The sequence below is a fragment of the Papaver somniferum genome, unplaced genomic scaffold, assembly GCF_003573695.1.
Source record: "Papaver somniferum cultivar HN1 unplaced genomic scaffold, ASM357369v1 unplaced-scaffold_107, whole genome shotgun sequence".
NCBI classification, from domain to species: Eukaryota; Viridiplantae; Streptophyta; class Magnoliopsida; order Ranunculales; family Papaveraceae; genus Papaver; species Papaver somniferum.
In genome coordinates this window covers 3,277,198-3,300,078 of record NW_020619603.1, presented here as the reverse complement: position 1 = coordinate 3,300,078, position 22,881 = coordinate 3,277,198, and the positions used below count along the sequence as shown (strand labels likewise).

General features: G+C 35.2%; 2 protein-coding genes and 1 pseudogene across 2 annotated transcripts; 2 read left to right on the top strand and 1 right to left on the bottom strand.

Moving 5' to 3' along the window:
• Nucleotides 1–8,588: 8,588 nt before the first annotated feature.
• Nucleotides 8,589–10,944, top strand: LOC113327886 (receptor-like protein 52). Its single transcript, XM_026575007.1, has 2 exons — nt 8,589–10,330; nt 10,452–10,944. Exons 1-2 carry the CDS (start codon nt 8,589–8,591, stop codon nt 10,942–10,944), a joined length of 2,235 nt encoding a protein of 744 aa, XP_026430792.1.
• A 4,939-nt stretch (nt 10,945–15,883) lies between these two features.
• LOC113327885 (germin-like protein subfamily T member 2) lies at nt 15,884–16,600 on the top strand. The gene has a single exon (XM_026575006.1). The coding sequence runs from the start codon at nt 15,884–15,886 to the stop codon at nt 16,598–16,600; it is 717 nt and encodes a 238-aa protein (XP_026430791.1).
• A 579-nt stretch (nt 16,601–17,179) lies between these two features.
• Nucleotides 17,180–20,893, bottom strand: LOC113327884 (annotated as a pseudogene).
• Nucleotides 20,894–22,881: the final 1,988 nt, after the last annotated feature.

Genomic DNA, 22,881 nt, shown 5'->3' with positions numbered 1-22,881 from the left:
CCACCTTTTAAATAACGAGGTTTATGCCTTAATACTAAATCTCCTTTTTGGAATCTGTGTTCTTGTTCTTGTGTGATTGTTTTCGCTCCTGTGGAACCATCTGTTATCTCAATTCCTTTGTTTATAGCATCCACCATTAACCTTTCACCTCGCTGGCTGTCTTTTATCTATTGTTTCCAGTTTCTTCGCTTGCTTGAATGCTCTTCGACACCTTGAGGAAATGGAAATTTAATGCATTGATGGTAATTTGAAGCCACTCCTAGAATTCCATGTAATCATGGTCTTCCAATTAAAGCGTTATATGGTGATTCCACATAAACAACACAAAATTCTATTTCAGAGGATATACTATTTAGAGGAATTCGCATTGTTATCATTCCCTTTGGTTTATTAGCTGTGCCATTAAATCCATATATCTTATAAGTAGAAGGGATAAGCTGATCATCTCGTCCATCCATAGTTTTATACGTATGGTAGAATAAGATATCAACCGAACTGCCAGGATCTATTAATATTCTGTTAATATCCCATGTATCTGCATCTCTCCCTTCATTGTCATCAATATTAGCTCTTGGGATGATTTCCAATTTTACTACGTAAGGATTTTCATGTGGTTCCCCACCTCTAGGAACTTCTTCTGCAGTAAAAGAAATGGATTATTTCTGCCAATCTTTTAAGGGAGAAATCTTCGCAAGATTCAATATCTCTCTTCCATTTCCATCCCTTGCGTAAACTCTACTCAAGACATTATCATGTAAATCTTTTATGTTCTTGAACGAATGTATTATTGAATTACAATAAAGATTCCTTACTTTTGCACCCACCTCAATCAGAAAAGTATTTTTTCCTTCCTCTGTACCTTGCGCGTGATTTCCTTGGGGTGGTGGTGGTAAATTCTGTGGTGGTTGCACCAAAAAGTGATCTAGTTGACCTTGATCTATCATTCACAATATAATTTTCTTAATATCCCTACAATTTGTGTGTCCTTGGAAACGATGATAGGCACAAAATTCTCTACTCCTCCTCCCTGGTGGTGGTTCATTTCCCGCGTTCGGTGGTGCAGGTATTTCTTCCATCAGAATGATAGCCTCCCAGATCTTCTCCACTGTAGCCTTTAAATGCGGCATCTTTGTTTCTTCCCAAACAACTTTATTTCCTCTTTGCCCTTGGTTAAAGTACTGTTTTGGCCTCCATACCCTTCTGGCTGATTATCCAATCTTTGAATTTTATTATTTCCTCCACGATTAGTGAATCGTTGCTCTCTTTCCCATTATTCTTGATTTCGACTTCCCATTGCTACTAACTTTTGTTGAACTTCAATTATTGTCTTCTCATTTCCTCCCTAAGATGTACTTGCAACTGTGTTAGTTATTCTAGGAAGTAAGTTTGCATTCCAAACTTTTGTGCTTGTATTTGCCACAGGATAAGATTTCATTTCTTTCTGCTTTTGCTCAAGTGTGATGTATTCTTCTTGATACTCGCGTAACTCTGTCATTGATATGGTGTCCTTAATTCTGAAAATTTGTGTGTAAAGCAAATCTGTTGCAAAAAGTGCGTTAATGAATGCTAATATGAGGTTTCTCTCATCCACTCGTCCAGCCATTTCGCTGCACATAGTTCTCCATCTTGTGGTCAAACTTCGCAAGCTTTCATTGGTTTCTTCGCATACCAAATACCTGTTCTATTCATGGTCTTAACACATTATTACTGATGTATGCTCCAAGGAATATTGATTGTAAATGATTAAATGAACGGATTGTTCCAGTTGGTAGACCTTCAAACCACTTCAAATCTTCGCCTGACAAGCTGGATGGAAAATACTTGCAAAGAACCGCATCATGATCTTCCCACTATAATAAAGATCGCACATAAGCCTTTATGTGTTGTATCGCACAAGTTGTTCCATCAAAGATACTGGTGAATGTTGGTAAATTGCATTTAGGTGGTATTCCCGCCATCTTTATTCTGTATTTTCCTTGTGAATGGTGTTTTTGATGCTTCTTCAATTGCCTCATATAGATGTCTCCTTCCTCCTTCCCTTCTTGTTGTCATCATTTCTCTCATTTCTGCCAATTATTTTAAAATTTTCTCATTCATTATTGGGTCTTGTTGTATTGGCCTCTTTAATCTTTCCTGTAATATCCTGTTATCGTGTCTACTTTGATGTATAGCCTCCTGCATCTCCCGCTCTTCTTCAGCATCTCTTCGACGTCTTCTTATTTCTCTTTCAAATTCTTCTTCCTGATTGTATCGATCTCTTGGTATCTATCTCTCGTGCAACCTATGTCGTCCTTGATCCATAACCTCCACATGCGGGTTTTGTACCGTTCGATGGTCTTCGCGTTGTCTCTCTCGATTGTCATGATTACTTTCGCGTATGGCCTCTTGCAACTCTTGCTCATCTCTTTCTTGTCTTCTTCTTCTGCGCCTTTCTCGTTCATCATATGCGTGAGTCTGTGCAACCATATGTCTTTCAACCTCTGCCTCGCGTTCGCGTTGATCTCTTAACATTTGTCTACCTTGTAGTATCATTCTTCCTTGTTCTGGATCAATCAATTCTTCCTGGTATCACTCACCATGTTGTTCATATCTATTTTCTCTGTTTTCTTCCTGCCTGCGATGACCTTCATCATGTTGTTTATAACGATCATCCACTTGCGGTTGATGTACGCGATATTCATCGCGGAGATCATGTGGATCCTGATTTTCTTGAGTGTTTTCTACAATATCAACTAAACGTTGTCGTTGTCTGATACCTCCTTGATTAGATCGACTTCGCCTTGATTTACTTCTGCTCGATCTTGACCTTGAACGAGTCGTACTTCTCGATATCTGTTCTTGTAATCTTATGTTCTCTTCTCTTAACTCAGTATTTTGACGCAATAAATTGGCACGTTATTCATCTTCTCGCCTTTTTTCCGCAACCATCCTATGTCGAAGTTCTGCGATTGTCACGTCATCATCATCATTTCCTTCTATGAGTCCTTCCTGTCCAGTCCTTTGTTCATCCTCTTCTGTTGAATCTGTTTGTGAAGTATGAACACTTACTCTATCGTAATCAATGATGTTATCTTGTACAAGTTCTTGCTGAGTCGGATGACGGATTTGTTGTTCTTGATTACTCCTTTCTCCCATCCTTGATGACTCTGGAATTTCTTCTCCTCATTTCCCAACGATTCTCTTACTCCTTCCTACCATTTTTGTTTTTCTGTTTTTATCTAAGGAAGAATTTCTCTATAGATAACCACAGATTTAATTAACAAAGATGAAATTTCTAAGATTATTCTTTTGAATTGGTACACTTAAACTTCTAGACTTTCATCACCACAGTACATCATTCCGAGCTGATTTCTAGCGTCAAAATGTAGTTGCAGGAAATCCTACAACCACACCCTTAACAAATTCTATTAGGACTCAAGTGATCATCTTAAAACTCCTACACTCATTCATAAAATCTTTAATATGATTACAAGGATTATCAAGAATCTTAACTTGGAGTACAAACAATCTTTCTCTCTCTTAAGATCCGAGTCTAAGCTCTCAAAAGAATCTCCACTTTTACATGATCGCTCAGTTCCCTTATATAGGGGTATACATAGTGGATGACATCTATTAAAACCTTTATTTTCGGAGCTGGCGTGCGTTATTAACGCACGCTTACATTGATTCTTGTCACACATATATCATATTCTCGCACGATCATCACACTTTTCCCGTGACTCTTCTGACGTCACCCAATGCGTCATTCTAAGTAAGCTATACGCGAGCTCTTCGCCCAATTTTGACAATCATCATTTCACATACTAAATAGGTGTGCGCTATTTAGTATCTACAGTTTTTGATTAACCAGTCATTTTTGATCATGTGTAAAATTGATTATGTTACAAACTTATCACAAGATGAAAATTCAATCGGTTATAAATCTTAGATCACTGTGCAATGCTGATGTTACTTAAAGCTTTTAAATAACAGTTTCACGTGAATCAAAAAAGCTAGTCCCCATATTCATTCATTCATTCATCAAATAGAACATCATAAAGCTAACAACTATTTATGTTTTTTTCTTTTTTTTTTAATTGATCATCACCACTCAACTCCAACTAGCCTCACATTATAAGTCCTCTCTTGAGTCTTGAGCTTCAAATTGTTTGTCATCATGGCAACAAGGCATACAACATGAAAACTGTTATAATTGACATATAATTGGATTTTGCAACCACTCATTTTTCTTTTAAGGCGTGCAAATATAATTGGTTATAGTAGTGAATAATTGGACCTAGTACCAAGTCCTCTTCATTATCAGCTTTGATAAAACACGAGAAAAAGATTCTAGCAAACGGTACATATTGCAGGTTTTACATCTAACTCATGCACTAAAGTAACCTTACCCCCGGGTTAACACTTTGGAAATCACCCAGCCCAGTTATAAAATCTTATCACTGTATTCACATCTTCACTGCTCTCATACTCTCAGTTAAAAGTTTGTTTACACTTCAAACTGCTTAGCTTCAATTTTTGGGTGAATTAGAAAAAGAAGCTGAGGAGGAAGAGAAAAAAGGTATTTCTTTTTATACCCTGTGTTGAGGTTTCTTTAATTTATTCTTTCAAACGTTTAATGGTTTTCTTTGTAGTGTTGATTGCTTCTTTCATTCCAACCTTAATTTGCTTTTTGATTTTCTCTCTTTTAGTGTTGAGTTGGTTTTCTTCTTAATTTTTTTGAATCAGAAGCTCGAAATCACCAATGGGTCTTGCATTGCAAATGGGTTTTGTATGGTGGTGGTGAAAACTCAAAAAGGAAGACAGCATAATGATATTTCATCTCAACAAATTAGTAAGATCATAATACTCCTACTAGTACTCAATGTATTGAAGTGATTTTTGCTTCATAAAATTAAGACAATAAAATCTTACGTAGGAGCAAAAATATGTAACGGACACGTGTCGAGAGATGTAGGTAGAAGTAGCTTAATTAGATACAATTGCTTGTAGGAAATAAGACCTTGCTAGCCCTTATCCTAACTAGTCAGCCGTAAGGGCATTATTGTAATTCGTGTACATCCCTAACCCTTTATAAGGGAAAGAGAGATATGTTTGTAGGGAGGAGCCTTATTCTTCCTCCCACAACTTAGAGCTCAAGAAGAATTCAAATCCACTTTAATGGAGTTTGTATGTAATACTTCCGACTTTGTAACACTTCCGATCATAGTGAAACCCGTGGATGTAGGCTTCATTAATGGCCGAACCACGTAAAAAAGCCTTGTCTCCATATTTACTTTGGATTTTTGTTAAAGGGAGAGCAAAAGCAGATCCGAGGAGAGCGAAAATTGTAGTCGACTCGCTAAACAGGTCGATTTGTAAACTGAGTCAATTTTTAATTTCCTTCTGCCCAAAATATCCTTTATCGTAATCGCACTTATTAACCTAACTTATGTAATTTAACCTAACGTATAACTATTGAAACTGATAATCAAGGGTCAAACACCGTGAAACCTAGCCCCAAATCATGACTTAATAGGAAACCAGAAATCAAGCCAAGAATCATTGTCTTCAAATATAAAGTGATTTTACAGGGAACCAAGAATCATTGTCTTCAAATATAAAGTGAGTTTACAGGGAACCAAGAATCCCAAGTACTAGGTTTAAGAGTCCGTCTCTTTCTTTTTTATACGGCAGGGGACAAAAGAAACGAAAAGGGTTCGTCTTGATGAAGATTAGTGCATAAGATGAATAAGGATTTTTCTCTTATGTAGTTATGTTTACCTATGCTGACACAAGGATTTCTCTTATGTTTACACAGACGTGAACATAGAAAAATCCATGGACACTAATTAAGAATCATGATAACTTTTAGGAACATCATAATGAAATATAGAATTTCACTGTATAGATGAAGAAGTAAGAAAAAAAAGAGATTTGACTGGTTACTGTACTTGATTTGTTTGGTTGAGTTTGGTTTGGTCCGTAAGCATGTAAGCGGCGCGTGTGAAGGGTAAATTTGTCCGAGTCAAAATTTATTATAGGAATCGGTTTGGTTAGCGAGTCAACTACCGTTTTTGCTCTCCTCGGATCCGTTTTTGCTCTCCCTTTAACAAAAATCTTTACTTTGATGCACTTCGCTTCTCAACTGTTGGTAGTTCTTCATAGTAGTTGTTAGATCTTATTGGGTGTGGTTGTAGGATTTTCTACAACTAGAGTTTTGATGGATCTGTGGATTCTGTAGGTATCTTGTGAGACCCCCTATCTCTTTGCAAGGTATTTGATTTGCTTTCAATTACTACTACTAGTACCTATGCATTTTTTGATTTTTTTCTTTATTATGACCCAACTGATCAAATCTTGGTATTTTACTTGATTCACAGATTCATTTATCTTAGGGTTGAAGCATGTCCAGGGAGAAGACAACCATCCTGCCGACTAATATCCTAGCTATTTTATGCTTTGATTCATCCCATGTGCTTCTGATGGGATATTAGTAAAGTTTGATCTTCTGGAACATATTTACGGCTTGAAGGATCTTAGAGATGTAAAACCAAAGGAAAGTAAACTCAGATTCAATCAAAGGGATATTTCTGCTGGAAATTAAGATTGATGAGGGAGCAGTCAATTCACCCAATTGTGAATTTTAGTCTTCCAAATTAATCATCTGTTTATGTATGTCATTTCAGTTTCGGTTACGAGTTCCACATTGTATTTGGTTAATGCTGTATTATTCCTAGTAGCATGCGTCGGTGAGCTTAATATTCCGGGAACTCTTAAAATGTTTTTATGTTGCTATCTGCATTCAAGATTCAGTTTAAAAAAAAATACTAATAGTTATCTAATTGCTCCCAATGCAACTTACACATCTTCAAAGTTTAAAGGGATTATTTTCCTTTGGCCAAATCAAAATCTGCGGGAATACATACACATGTTATAGATTTTTATTGCAAGGGCCACCATCGTTTTTTCGTAGTGTGATAAAATCTGCGGGAATGTAACTTTGGAATTCACCTCAGTTATAAAAATCATGGAAGCCTTTGATCATCATCAACTCAAAAAAGAAACAGCTAGGATTGCTAGGAGTTTGAGGTTGAATATTTTGCTATCAAAATCTTTCTGTGGCATTACGATCTATTAGGTTTAATAACAACAATACTTTCATAGAACGGAGAAATTCTATAATCCAACAAAAATTGGATGGTCCTGAGGTTATAAAGATTCCATTGGCAGGACACCTTTGCATAATGAATAGTGTCCGATGTCTAGACTTCGAAACATGGATGTGCACATTAAAACATATGATTACGCCTAGATTCATGGATGTACACATTAAAACATATGATTACGCCTAGATTCTGGATGTCTACATATAATATCTACACATCAGTGAAAAAAATGGTGGGGTATCAGTGTGTCTATATGTACACATCCATGAAGGGGTGTCTACACATACTTACCCGATGTGTACACATATGTTGTCGATATGTACACATCTTTGGACAAAATCTGGTATTTCCGTAAAAGACTAGGGCATACATGTCCGTTGACCGGTCATGGTCACACTTTTGGAAGAGTTTTCAAATTTGTCACACTTTTGGAAGAAATGCACATTTCAGTCACACTTTTAGGTATATTCTCCTCCACCTGCATAATTTGCAACGTCTTCAACAGTGCCATGAAACTTCCGACGGCTTCAAACCTGAAGCAAAAAGTGATGGAATCGGAATAACTGGTTGCACTTGAAGCACCTATTTTGTTTGGGAATATCACCTCTGCAGGATCAGGTTGACCCTCATGCTGTAGAAGAAGAAGAAGAAGGAGAAGCCGAATTTAAAATAAGATGAGAATCAAGTGTGTTTCACATGGTTTGTAAAATGTGTCGAATCACATGAGTGGTATTCCCTTGTTTCTATATAAGTGAGTCTCTATACTCATTTGAGAAGTAGAGAAATGATTTAATCATCTGTTGTTTTCATTTTCAGTTATGAATGTAATTCATATTCAGAGTTGTTGTGTAGTGTGAAGGGACTACTCAACAAAGAAAAAAATAGCAGACCATCACCACTCGATTCACACTAATTGCTGCCATGAAGCGGATTCAAATTCTCATTGAGCGACAGTTCAAATCATTTATCATCATGGCGACAAGGCAAACAATCAAAAATTCTTGTAATTTAATTGGATATTCCAAATCACTCGTATTTCAGCTAGGACGTGGAATTGAACATGTTAGGTTGAAACATATCAATCAATACAAATTCCCAACGTTTCTTTTTTTTTTCTTCGTATCATGAACGCGGTAGTTTGTAATTATTCGTAAGGGTCAAGTCTTGCTAAATGTCTCCTCCCGTGTATAATGTCCAAATATCATTGTCTGCCGACGTTCTATTTAAATATACATACAAAAAACACGTTTGGGCTGCCGTGCTGCATGGGTCATAATTAGCCTCACACAATCCGTTCATACATACTGTTCATTCATGGCGTGCAATGAGATGATGAGTCTATTATGGTGAACAATGTATCTATCTATATAATTCAACAACTTTGAGTTGTAAGATTATAATTCAATTTTTTTCTATCGATCAAATATTAATTTCTGCTTAAAAATGTTGAAGAAAACCCACTCAAATCCTAAAGAAACCATTCTCCATCTCATTTTCGTTCTTCCTCTACTCTTTTTTGTAGTAAACTCACTCAAAATTCAAGAAGATGAACGAAGTATTCTTCTTAAACTCAAGAAAGAATTTGGAAATCCATCAGCATTGGAATCATGGAATTCGGATAAGTCTCATCACTGTAATTGGAAAGGTATAGAATGTGATAACCATGATTCTGTTTCCAAAATCTTACTTTCACATATGGATATCAAAGAACAGGTTCCAAATTTTATTTGTGATTTGAAAAACTTAACAGCGATTGATCTTTCTGTAAATATCATTCATTGGGAATTTCCAGTTTCTATCTTGAATTGTTCAAAATTTCAATATTTAGATCTTTCATATAATCACTTTGCTGGTAGAATTCCGAAAGATATCTATAGGCTTTCGAATCTTCAGAAACTTAATCTGGGATCGAATAGACTCTCAGGTGATATTCCTTCTTCAATTGGAAATTTACCATTTTTACAGAGTTTAGACCTTTCTTTTAATTCTTTTAATGGTAGTTTTCCGCAAGAAATCGGAAATTTATCGAGTCTGGAAGTTCTTGATATGAGCATTAATGATTTTTTGTCGTCGAAAATTCCGACTGAATACCATAGACTGATTAAGCTGAAGACTCTGTCGATGTCGGAGATGATTTTATATGGAGAAATTCCGGATTGGATTGGTGATTTTTCAAATTTGGAATTTCTACATCTCCAGTCCAACAATTTGAGCGGGAAAATTCCAGACAACTTGTTTTTGTTAAAGAACTTGAGGTTTTTGATTTTAGATTATAACAAATTGTCAGGTGAAATTCCGAAAGAAATCAAATGTATGGAAATGGAAGAAATTGATATTTCATATAATATGTTAACGGGTTCGATTCCTGAAGGTGTTGGTAAATTGAAGAAGTTGACGCTCTTAGATATATCTGGGAATCGATTAACTGGAGAAATACCAGCAAGTATTGGTTTACTTCCATTACTGACTGAGATTTATTTTTTGGAAAACAACTTATCAAGTGAACTTCCCCAAGAACTTGGTTTGCATTCCAAATTTAAATATCTTTATGTCGGAAACAACAATCTTTCAGGTAATTTACCAGACAATTTATGTTTTGGCAGTGAGTTGCAAGATATTTTTGCTTCTTCGAATAATTTGATGGGATCACTACCAAAAACTCTTGCGAACTGTTCTAGTTTGTCTGACATTGTACTTGACAATAACATGTTAAGTGGTGAGATTCCGTTCGGTAATTATCCTAGTTTGTCTATCGTTTCACTGGGCAACAACATGTTAAGTGGTGAGATCCCGGCTAATTTTTGGTCATCAACGAATTTATCAGTGGTATACATAAGCGATAATCTGCTTTCTGGCCAACTTCCCGAGAAGCTTAGTGCGAATCTACTCATTCTCGACTTGGCAAATAATAATTTTGGAGGTAGTATACCAGAGAGTCTTGGTTCCCTTCATGACTTGAAGATTCTTTCTTTAAGGTCAAACAAATTTAGCGGGCTAATCCCAAAAGAGATTTATCATTTGCAAGAACTTCAAATATTAGACTTATCGCGGAACAATCTCTCTGGGAACATTCCTAAAACTATAGGAAACCTGACTGGATTAAAAAGGAACTCACACGGGCTTGACAAATATTATGGTTACGGATTCCAGATGGTAGTCAAAGGCGTCATGGTACGAATTCCAAAGTATGAATATATCACAAAGTATCGATTTGTCATGCAATATTCTGAACGGAAACATTCCTGAAGAGATAAGCTTGTTATCACGGCTGTCTTTGCTTAATTTGTCTCGTAATCATTTCTCTAGTGATATTCCTGCAAATATCGGTGATTTGTCTACATTAGAATCTCTAGATTTAAGTTCCAATGAACTGTCTGGAAGTATTCCACAATCTTTGGCAACCATCAACACTCTTGCAGTTTTAAATATTTCTTACAATAATTTAAGCGGGAGAATTCCACGGGGGAATCAATTTGATACACTCAGTGTGGATGGCTTAGCTTTCATAGGGAACGATTTATTGTGTGGAACTCCAACAAAGAAAGTTTGCAAAGGTGATCGCAATACTAGTAACCATGTTGGTGATCCTGCAAAGGAAGTTGATGTGGTCGATCCAGAGGGTGCAGAAGAGAAATTAATAGTGTATGCCATTGCTGCGTTTGGGTTTATAGTTGGATTTTGGGGCTTGTTTTGCGTTTTGCTTATCCAAAAGGAGAAATGGTGGTTCCCATATTGGAGATTTATTGATTTTATTGCAGTTAAGGTAGCAAATTTTATTCAGAATAAACAATTGTGTTAAGGAATGTACTATTTTTTTTCCCTGTGCACTTTTGATTTTTATTCACATGTACTATTCAGAGTTGAAACAATGGTTTTTATGTTAGATCTATACACAGTGGTTATGATGATGGATAATTTCTAAATTTTTGATAGATTATCTCAACATTTGTATGTCCGGTTCATCTAGGGATTTTTGATTTGAATCTATATCTAGTTACTTTTCAATTAATGCCACAATTAATTACCCTGTGCACTTTTGGTTTTCATTTTAACCCCCAAATAATGTGAATTTTAATCTTCGAAATTAGTCATCTGGTTATGTATGTAAATTCAATTTCGATTCTTGCTTTGTTATCGACAAGTGTATTTGGATTTCTTTGGGTTGTATTCCCGGCTGGAACCATTCAATTTGATAAATACTGTAATATTGATTCCTGGTGACCCGCCGGAGTTTGCTGGAACTAATGGATAAATACTGTAATAATAGTGATCCACAGTCAATTGTGAAACAATCAATTTGGATGCCTTTGATTAATAACCAATCCTTTGTGTTGTGTCCATTCAAACCAATCTGCTTGTGAAACAATCAATCTTGAATTAGCATCCTGCCTGCACTCGTCTGCTAATGGAGTGGAATGAATGTGCAACATACAAGAAATTAACCGTACCTATTCGTGCCTTGGTAACGTGCTGTAGACAGTTAAAGCAGCTGGTGAATTATCGGACCTAGAAGCCAGTGCTCTTCCTCATCAGCTAGGCCAATCTTGACCACAAAAGAAAAAAAATGTTAAAATCTTGACCAGTTAATGTTAAAAACATATGTAATTTGTGACTATTCTAGAAAGCCCAATAAGTAAAGTCCAATACATGCTAGAATCTTCTAGGTCTTCTTTACATCAAGTATTATCTAGAGAATTCTTTTCTCTAGAATTTTCTTGTAATATCTAAGTTGAGAGTGCAAAGAAGAGTCTAGATAGAACTATCTAGAAAAGTAAGTAGTTGGTCATGAAGCCTATAAATAGGGATAGGATGGATTCATTTGGGATCATCCAACAACAATCAAAAACTCAAGTGAGTAACCAAGAGTTAGAGTGAGAGCTAGAGTTTAGAGTAAGAGGCAAAGTGCCTCTTTGTAAACAACAAGTGTAAGCCAAAGTTGTTACACAAGCCTCTTGTAATATTTTCATTTTCATATTAATATAAGCCTCACCTTTCAATTAACCAACCTCTCTTCCTAAATTTATTTCCATAAACCCATCACATTTCGCCAACAAATTTGGTACCAGAGCAAACCTAACCCAGTAATCCTAAAACTCTATCCATGGCAATCATACATTCATTCCCGACAGCAAAATCATTTCCTGTAACTTCTTCTTGCAATAACTATCTTGAACTCATCACCTAACTCCAATTTCTCTCGGTTTTGCAATAGAGATGCATAACATAACTCACCGTTTCTCAGAAGTATCACGGCAATAATCTGCTTCGGCCTGAACTCATCACAGATTCACATTCCATCTCTATGTATCACCCATGTCTCTGTATCCTGTCAATCCACCACCTTCTCGATTTCACAGTAACATCATCACCTTCGTTTTCATCTAAGCCACGAACCCATTCTTAATATTCATCAGCAGAATCGATTAAAACAACATCAACAGTATTTCGTCGATTAAACCCTAACCTTCATCTCTTTATCACCGAAATCAGCAGCATCATCTCTTCTCCTGTATCTCAATCTGTTTCAACTCTGGTTTCTTCAGAACTCAAAAAATCCTTCTCATTCACCATCTTAATCTCACTATCAACAAACCCTTATTTCGTTTCGGTCTTGATTCAACAGCAAACACTCACTTTCTCTGTTTATCACCGTCTTCAATTTTTTCTCCCTGAGTTCCATTTCTCGATCTCAAAATTCCACTTCTTGATCTCAAAAAACTTCTCTCGGTTCAGATCCCCTTCTTAGATTCCTTCTTGAACTCCAATTTCTCAATTCGATTACCATAGCAAAACCCTAACCAAACCCGTTTCTTCTATGATTGATTTCGAATCCAAAAAAAATACATTAGGAAAGAAGAATAAAAGAAGTAATGAAAGAAAAACGAGGAAGAATAAGCGAAGAAACAATTTTAGAAATTCTGGGTGTGGGAGAAATTTTCACCGAGAAAATGGGTGCGCGACTGAAGTTTTTTGTCGGTGGGTTTGACAGTGGGAGAAATCTGAAAAATGGATGTGACTGTAGTTTTCACTTCATAGTAGGAGAAATTATTTCTAGTGCAATTAGTTATTTTTTTATATAAGAAACCCATCAATAAGATTCAATATATGAAGAATCCATAATAAAAGTTGATTACAAAAATAACTTTCTATTTATATAAGAAAATTAATTCGTTTCAATTAAAAAAAAAACTTTGAAAAAACACCTAAACTAACTTCCTAAAAGTACGAAAGTAACTCCCCCAAAAATACTCAGCAAAGTAACTTCCCTTAAAAAGCTCTCTTCAATAATTTCTGCAAAATAATTCTTAAAAAAACTCATATAAACTCTCATAAACTAATTCATAAAAAATTAAAACAAAAAAACTCCAATTATCACAACATAAGATTTGTGAAGATTTCATTTTTCATAAACTGGTAAAAATTCTGGTAGATTAGCGAAACTTCTAGTTTTCACAAATATGTCAATTGTCGAGAGATAGGTGAAAATTCCAATTTTCCTGGATGATAATCGAAATTTTCACATTTGTGTTTGGAAAAAACAACATTCATCACCTTAAGACTCTATCGTGATTGATTCGTGAAAATCTCAATTATCACTTGTTCAAATTTAGGGTGAACCCTAAAAGTTTAAAAACAAAAGAAATCATATACAATAATTTATTAAAATCAGATGAAAAAAAGAAAACCAAAGAAAAAGCATGAACACGAACATCATCCCCATAGCTCTGACTAATCAAAAGCCAACTCCGACTGATTATGAACATCATTCAACTTTTATCCGCTCTATGTACTACCTCATGAAAAAATGAGATCAATCATGAGTATAACAAAGAGTCGAACAAAGAAAAAAAAAAAGAACAGATCCATCTCTTACTCTCTTTTAAACTGTTACACCTCATCATCAGTAATTTTATTAGTCGAAAACCGAACCGGGCCAACCGGCTAAGCATTATTTTATGTTAATGGTTGTGGTTCATGAAATAAGCACCGTACGAACGGCTAAACACCCGTTAAAAATTGCTTTACGCCTTTACCTCATCCACTCATCCTAAATAACCCTCTTGACAGTTGACAAAAACAAAACCTAATAACCCTCTAGTGGCCCAAGGCGAGTAACCACCGGCTGCATAATATAATGTCAAACTAATTGCCCGTGAAAAATGGTAATTTTTTAATAATATATTTATTAATAAATCTTAACTAAACAAGATTAGTTTAGTCCATCTGAAACTGAGAAAATATAAATTTAATCTAAAATTACTATTTTTAATCATAGATTTTTTATATTAGGCTACACATAAATATCATTTTAGTGATGAGTTTATGAAAAAGAGAGGAATCAAATTTGGATTCCTCATAAATTTCCACGGTTTAATTAACATGTATGTACCTAGATACGTTCTAATCAGAGTCTCGTTTTCGATTAGGAAATGATAATTAAAGTCCGCATACAATAAAAATAATTGAGTTTGGGACGACTCTTATTCTCTGCATATAATATACGAAAATTCTTTTTTGCTGTTAAAATTTATGCATGGAAAACCACGTGGTGCACCCAGCGTCATTCGAGTAAGAACTGAAATACGATCCATCACAAGTTGGTGATGTGTAACGTCTATTCCCTTTTTTGGGTTTAGCACAGTGTCTACGCATGGGACAAAAGATATATAATTTGGTGTATTAATTTTCTAAACATGGAAAACTCAGCAGGGATGGCTAATCATCTATAAATATCAAACCTACAAGGCTGTACGTTTTCTCATCGGCCTCTAAAATCAACCAACTTGTCAGTTGTCAACGAAACTACTGGGTATAGAAAATGCAGGTAAAATGAATGAACACGTTATAGGTGCTCATATAGACACCAGCTAGAGAGGGGCATGCAGATGTTAAACATATATAAATAACAGCATAATCAACCACTAAACATTTTGATCTGCCAGACCTGCTAACCAATACACCAAATTTCAAAAGCAATGGCTGCCAAGTTTAGTATTACAACTACATCATCATTCTTCGTAGTTTTGTGTTTATCTGCTATCATGTTTTTTACTTTGTGACAGCAAGGTATATTTATTTTTGTCGTATGCTCGCTATACTCTAGTTTATACATTTTTCTATCTTCGGAAGGTACTATCTTTCGCACCCTTTATTTTTTTTTAAATTTTCCCAGACAGAAAATATTTTATAAAAAAATTCAAAACCGAGTGGGTCTACCTGCACCTTCTCCTTCAGTCATCGCATGCATGGATTTTATCATTTTTCAAGCCTGAGCAGCAGTTGAGTTTACTTTCATCAAAATCAAAAGATAGTTGTAAGTATCTGATGAGAGATCCATCATAAGTTTGGTTAATTGGTTTTGCACACGTCTCTCTCTATTCTCTTTTTTGAGTTCAGCACAGTGACGCAAGGACTTGAAAAGGTAATTTTGGGTATAAATTTTCTAAACATAGAAAACCCCATTTGCAATGGCTAATCATATATAAATAGCAAAAATATAAGGCTGTACGTTTTCTCATCAGCATCTAAAATCAACAAACTTCAACGAAACTAAGGGTTATAGAAATTGGAGCGTAAAAATGAATGAACACGTTATAGGTGCTCATTATAGACACTAGCAGTAAAGAAGGGGCAGAAGTTGAACCTATATAAGAATCATAAATGTTAGAGTAAACTCATAAACATTTCTATCTACCTGACTCGCTAATCAATACAACAAATCTCAAGGAAACAGAGCCATGGCTGCTGTGTGTAGTGTTAAAACTACATCCTCATTCTTCCTAGCATTGTGTTTAACTATGATCATGTTTTTTACTTTGTCCTGCTTTTCTGCTGATCCCGACCCGCTTCAAGACATTTGTGTTGCTGACTTGAACTCCACAATTCGCGTCAATGGGTTTCCTTGCAAGCCGGAGTCTCAAGTTACATCAAATGATTTCTTCTTTAGTGGCTTGATGAATGCAGCAAGCACAGAGAATCCGGAAGGGCGTGGTGTAAAAATTGCTGATGTTACCACCTTCCCTGGATTAAACACCCAAGGACTTACGGTAGCTCGAATCGACCTCGCACCTGGTGGAATTGTTCCGCTTCACGTACACCCTCGAGGAAGTGAAGCTAATTTTATCTTAAAAGGGAACGTCTATTTTGGGTTCATAACTACTACTGATGTTTTGTACGCAAATGTTATGAAACCTGGAGTGTTGAATATCATTCCTAGAGGACTTGTGCACTTTGCAGCGAACATTGGACCAGAGAAGGCTGTCATCATAGCTGTTTTAAATAGTCAACTGCCCGGATTTGCAAATATTCCTACCAACCTCTTTAATTCTACCCCAGGAATTCCTGATTTTATTTTGGCTAAGAACTTCCGAGTTGATGAGAAGATCATCAATATCATAAAGGCTAAGTTTGCTCTCAATGGTTCTTTGGTTACTGGAACTTGGAAAGATATATAGATCTCTCTAGTGTGTGCATGTCCAGTCTTGATAATCATAGTCTACCGAATGTTCGAGTAAGTTTTACTCCAAGAGTCAATATAATAAAAGTCATGTATGCTAAATTTAATCCTTGTAATTACCAATGGTGGCACTAGCCACCTTCTCCACTGGAATCCTTCCTGCTGTTTATGAGCAGGACTATGTAACTTTCTTGTTTGGCATTGTCCCTTTGCTTTATTTATGAACATCGTTCCCTAATTAATTTGGGTTACCATAAATCTTAAGATTGCATGAATCAAGACTCAAGAAGTAAATAACAAAATATTAATGGATATAGTAACACCATTATGGAGCTGGTGCTGACAATAATGAAGATGTAAAAAGTAAAAACATGCAATAGTTCATTTCTTAGTTTTCTAGTTAAAATCACCACCACCAGTAGCAGAGCTTCAGATTTCTAATAAAACCAGACTTAAGAACAAAGATTAAGGTTTAAATTTGAATTAGAAGCAAATTATCATAATGTATTTTCCTCCCAAGTAACTCGAAGTTTAATGAATCGTCATATTTTTTTCCTATTAATGATCATAGTTTTAATCATTGTTCTTCAATCTCTACAGATGGTGAAGGAAGTCGTCTAGTAATAAATGAAAAATTATCTGGGAGCTTGATAAGAGGCTCATCATTGCAATGTCCCATAACAGCTAGTGCGTATGTATAGCCTAATGCTTTGGCGACAGGGACTGCAACAGCGTTACCAACTTGGACATACCTGAAAAATAAAAGGAAAACAAAAAGATTGAAAATTCAGAGAATACGGTGCTTTCGAATTTGTATAAATTTGATGAAAATATAATTACTCACTTTACCCTAACAGGCCCGCAAAGTTGGTAAAAATCAAAGATCCCCTGAAGCCTAGCATTTTCTCTGACAGTCAGTACTCGGTTCTGATTTCGATGCAGCATGGAATGATTATGCGGCTCCGCTCTCGTCGTCACCGTTGATACAGTTTCATCCCACCATATACGACTGAAAGGCCTGTCATTTAACGTGATCATTAAAAAATACCGAAGTCAGATAATGTACATAATAATAATAATTGTTTTGACAAAATATACTTACTTGGTTGACTTCCCTTTGACAAAAGACAACGCATAATTAGGAACCTACACACATAAGTTGGAAACAATTATTTTTCATCAGAAACTATCATAAGAGTCGCATCTGAATCTAAAATCATACAGCAAGATGTAATTCAATAATAGATTATACCAATGGCTTTTCGGAATTCAGCAGCAGTTTCCGTGGTTTGGTTGGATCAATCACCCACTTGCCATTTTCAGTAGTAACTCCTTCAAGATTAGAAAAGTTTGCTCCCTATCATTAGTATAAATTTAATTAGTGTTTATTTTAGCAAGGCAAATAAGTATTATTTTTACATGTAGTGAGACATGAATAACAACCCGTTCTTGGGGGATTTGGTAGACCCTCTCATAGTCGCCCGCGTTAAGTTCGAGTGGACGATGATCGAAGAGGATTGTATTCTGACCTTGACCTGTTTTTACAAGACATTGAGGAAGAAGTTAAACATAAAGTCATCTGGAAAAAAATGGCTTTTGCAACTGAATTTTATCAAATTCATAAAAAAAACTCAAATGGAGCAATCCGAGCAAACTAGTTAGTGATCTGAATATTCTAACACAGACATAAACTTCCAAACCCATGAAAATGCTCCGCGCAGATGATAACAAGAAGAAAAGAGTAATTACATATTGACATAAGAGATTTCGCTACCAACCTTCTCTATTCAACCTGATATACTTCTGGAATTCAGTTTTAGGAACTGGACCATAAGGCATCTCATCCCGTTCTTCATCGTTTTCAACCTGATACAGAAATTTTTTATGGCTATCACAAACTATATTTTGAATCTATGTTAAAGACACTTACAGATCACTTTCGAGTGCAAGAAATGGTTTCTAACAGAAGGAAGTATACATACCGCAGGTAGGTCAAAGAGAGCATCCTGAAGAAATAAAGCATCCAGTAGTTTTGGCTTGTTGTTTTCATCATAGGCGACAAGGCATTGCTACACATACAACAATAACCTAAGCGTACAAATTTATATTTGGCAAAAAATTCTCAGAATCACAATTCATACCTTAAATTCGGTCGGCACACCACCACGTCCAATAGCATCATGTGTTGGATATGGGTAAGGGGGGATTTTCTGCACAAGTAAATGAACGCATATAAAAAACAAAAAATAAATACGAAAAGAAAAAAATATTTATCAGTTATATACTAAAATTATTATAATTACTTGTCCCATTTGTGCTCCCCAAACGAATACTCGCAACCGGAATTGAGGAAGACCGAAAGACCCAGCTGCCATTATTCCTAATAGCATATCTTCCAACAATCCCACCCGCAAACTTTACGAGATCAACCACGTTTTCCATAAGGATGTACTTGGGATTCAAAAACTGGACTATGTCCATATATACAAACATCTGGAAATTCTTGTCATCTTCCAATGGCTCATCAACATTCCTGTTCCGATTATGCCCACTAACTCCCTGACAGGAAGGCCCTCCACATATGACATCCATGTGTCCCTTCACGAGGTAAAATGCAAGTAAATATAGAAAATGCTTAAAACAGAAAATTCTTAAAACCATGTTAACGCAAAATAATAATTACTGTACAAAGCATGTAAAATTTACCTGAAGAGGTAAAATCTTAGACTGTTCGCCCATTTTAACAAACTCATGGATCTTGTCTTCACAATTCCTGGGTCAAATTAAATAACTAAAATCAGAACAACAGTTTTGCTGTTGCAGAGATTTGATACACTAATAAAAGTAACATATAAAGATTCTTATTCAAACCATATCAATATAGCACTATACTTTTGCAGACAATACAAACCATGCCCAAAATCTGTAAGGTTGTATCCAAGAATTTATAAAGCTATAAAGCAAATGCAACCTCGGTTAACAAGTAAGCTATACGTTCAGATTACACATATTTTGCAAATTGCATCACAAACACTAATGACTAATAGTAATTCATTTTTCATAGAGTTTCTACCGAATGTGATAGCGTAACATAAGTACAACCACACATGTGTTTTTATACAGATAAATTACCTCAGCCTACTATGCGCAACCCATACGTCCTTAGTGGAATCAAAACCTTTCCAATGCACCTAAGTAAATATAGTGTACAACAACATGAAGCAAAAGAACAAATATCAGCAAAACTTGAGAAGAAACCGGTTTGGTGAGTAACTAATAAAATAGGTGAAATCGCACACCTTAAAATATAATTCGGTTGCTTTAATTCTTTTTAACTTATCTTTTTTCTTTAAATTATCTGCATTAGTTTTGGGATCGCCAAAGCTTATACCAATAAAACGTTCAACTACAAGATGATTAATCTGTTCAAGCTCTTCACCGGTTTGGACAGTATCCATGGGATAATCTCTCGGTAAGTACTGACAGCAGAGTTTCTGACATTCCTTCAACAAAGCTAGAAAATCCTCTGCTCTTTCGTGCCTGACCCTAGTCTCAGGGTGGTTTAGTTCCATAGTTTGGCAAGAATATACATTCACATCGACAGCCCAACGCTGTTTAAGAAATTAACGCGTCAGCGACACATTGTCTGCGTCAAAATAACATAAAACATAAAACATTATATATAAGTATAAAAGGAGAACTTACCCTAACAAGATTTACACCCCCAATATTAGCACCGAGAGTGAGACCTGTGGACATTGATCCACATCCACAGTAAAGGTCCAGTAACGACCACTCCGACTTAGAAGATTCCCCAGTCTCAGTGGAACTTGCATTGCTGCTTTCACCTAGACCACTTTCAGAATCAGCTATTGTTGATTCTAAGGACGCACCGCTATATTCTGGTGCAGATTCTGGAATGTAAATTTTTTAGAAACAATCTCAAGGAAATGCAAATCTGGTGAGAGTAAGGATATAAAAAGATGTACCAATATTCAAATATAAAAAGAAAACAAAACTTACCCGTAGGAATGCTTACAAATGACTTGTAAAGAAGCTCATAACACAAGTCATAATAGTAAAGAGATTTGGCAATTGCAGCTTGCTTCCTCCGCAAAACAACCTGATGAAATCAAAACACCATTAGTTAATGTCCTTTAAAAAAATAAAACAATAAAAATTTAAGGAGAACAAAAAGCAAAATGAAAACCCATACATTAGAAGCAATTCTTGCAATCGTTATCTTCTCAATAAGACAAGCCAGTGAATTGTCATTTTCCATATAAGACATGAATATACGCTTCTCATGTATATCCACAGCATAGTCAATCTTCGGTTCATCCTTATCATCATTGTCTTTTACAGCTTTATTTTCTTTCTGGGTTCTTCATCATCATCATCATCATCCTTCACCTTTATCACTGGTTCCCTAATTACCTATAACATTCAAAATCAGTTTAGTTATATTATCATAAAATTTGATTGATGAAATCCAAGTAACAATAAGAAAACCCTGATATATGTATTACTAAACTCTTATTTCAACCAAAAAAAATCAAAGCACAAGAGTAGGTTACCGTATCAGAAGGCCGATAATACCATTGGGAGGTAAAGTAACCTTTATTGTCAACAGTTTCAAAAAGCTCAACTATTTTGCAGATATAAGGTTCTGGAAGCTCACCCTGAAACATAAAAACGCAGCAATTCAGTACAGTACTGAGTAATCATTTGATACACGCAACCGAAAACCAGGCAAGGTAAAATCATCTCTCATGATCATTCAAGAAAAACATTGGGGATTGAAATCACCTTGACATGTGCATCATCATTGAGATCATATTCAGTATTATTCACCATTGCTTTAGAGTAGTGACACTTAACAGTCTTGACCACCAAAACTTCATCATCATCACTTAAATACACAAGAAAACCCAAGATAAATCACTAAAATTGAACAGAAGTAAAATCATGATTTAAACTGGGGGAAAAGAAAACAGTAAATGATTTGCTAACTTACCCTTTAGAACACTTCTATGATCTCTGAAACAAAAACGCGCAAAAAAATCAAATCAAATCAAAACCCCGAAAAATAACAACAAACAAAAGAACTGCAATTAAAAATGAAAAAGTTGGCAAGCATTATGAAAATCAAACCTTAGAATTTTTTTGTCTCTGCTTCTGAATCAACTGAAACAAAACAATAAAATCAAACCGATACCCTAAAAAAATTAAAAAATTAAAAAAATATACTATATCAAACTTAAAGTTCAAAGGTTATTTAAAAAGAAACCTCTTGGGAGTATCTTTCCAGCCATAGCCTCTTAGCTTCATTCATGGGAATAGGTTTTCCGATGAACTTACATACCGGAAGTTGCACATCTTCTTCTTCTACAATCTTCATCTTCTTGTTGTCTTTAGACCCAGTAACAACTTTCTTCTTATTATTTTAAACTAATATTTATTATTCTGTTTTATTAGTTACTTTAATTTGAAAATCTAAAAATCCCATTTCAGTTACTTTTTAAACAGCGAGAAACTCCCTGCTCTTCGTGGGAACGAACTCCTTATCATTATATTAATTACCAGTTAATTGTGTGGAAAGAAGTTAATTAATTTGTTGCATAAACGACGCGCACTCAAATTTTGCCGCCACTGCCGGGGAACAGTCGGTAGCTTTTAGTTGTTTTATTTTCTTTTAGTAATTTTATTTATTACTTTTGTTTTTAGATTGTTCTTTAGTTTATTTTTTATTTTAGTTTTAGTTGTTATTCTTTTTTTTAAGTACTTTAGTTGTTTTTTTTTAATTATTATTTTTCTTCTTGATTTTACTTTTATATTGTGTTCACGATGAGTTGATAGTATTCATAGCCCGTCTTGAATGGGGAAAAATCATTTGAATGATTTGTGTGCATAATTATTTATTTTATTTTTATTTTTAGGTTTAATTAATTTTAATTGTTACAATTTTGTATCATCGTCATGTTTCCATTTAGAAATAACATGTAAGGTGTACAAGATCAATCAGATCGTAGTGGTGATCAATTTGATACTGGTCAATATGGTTTTCAATCTCAGTCTTATGATAATTACCTACCATATCAAGGATATAATCAAAACCAATCATTTGGTTTTCAATCTCAGCCTCATGCTAGATGTCCCCTTATATAGTCTTTCAAATCAGAGTTTTTTCCTTAGTTAAAAAGCAATCAATATCCACCGTTAGATGAAAACCTGATTTAGATCTAAGCTAATATTTCTCAACCGTTAGATCGAAAATTA

Coding starts and splice junctions, on each gene's coding strand:
- LOC113327885 (XM_026575006.1), top strand. CDS start 15,884: ATGGCTGCTGTGTGTAGTGTTAAAACTACATCCTCATTCTTCCTAGCA.
- LOC113327886 (XM_026575007.1), top strand. CDS start 8,589: ATGTTGAAGAAAACCCACTCAAATCCTAAAGAAACCATTCTCCATCTC. Junction 10,331..10,451: donor GTCATGGTACGAATTCCAAA/GTATGAATATAT, acceptor TCATTTCTCTAG/TGATATTCCTGCAAATATCG.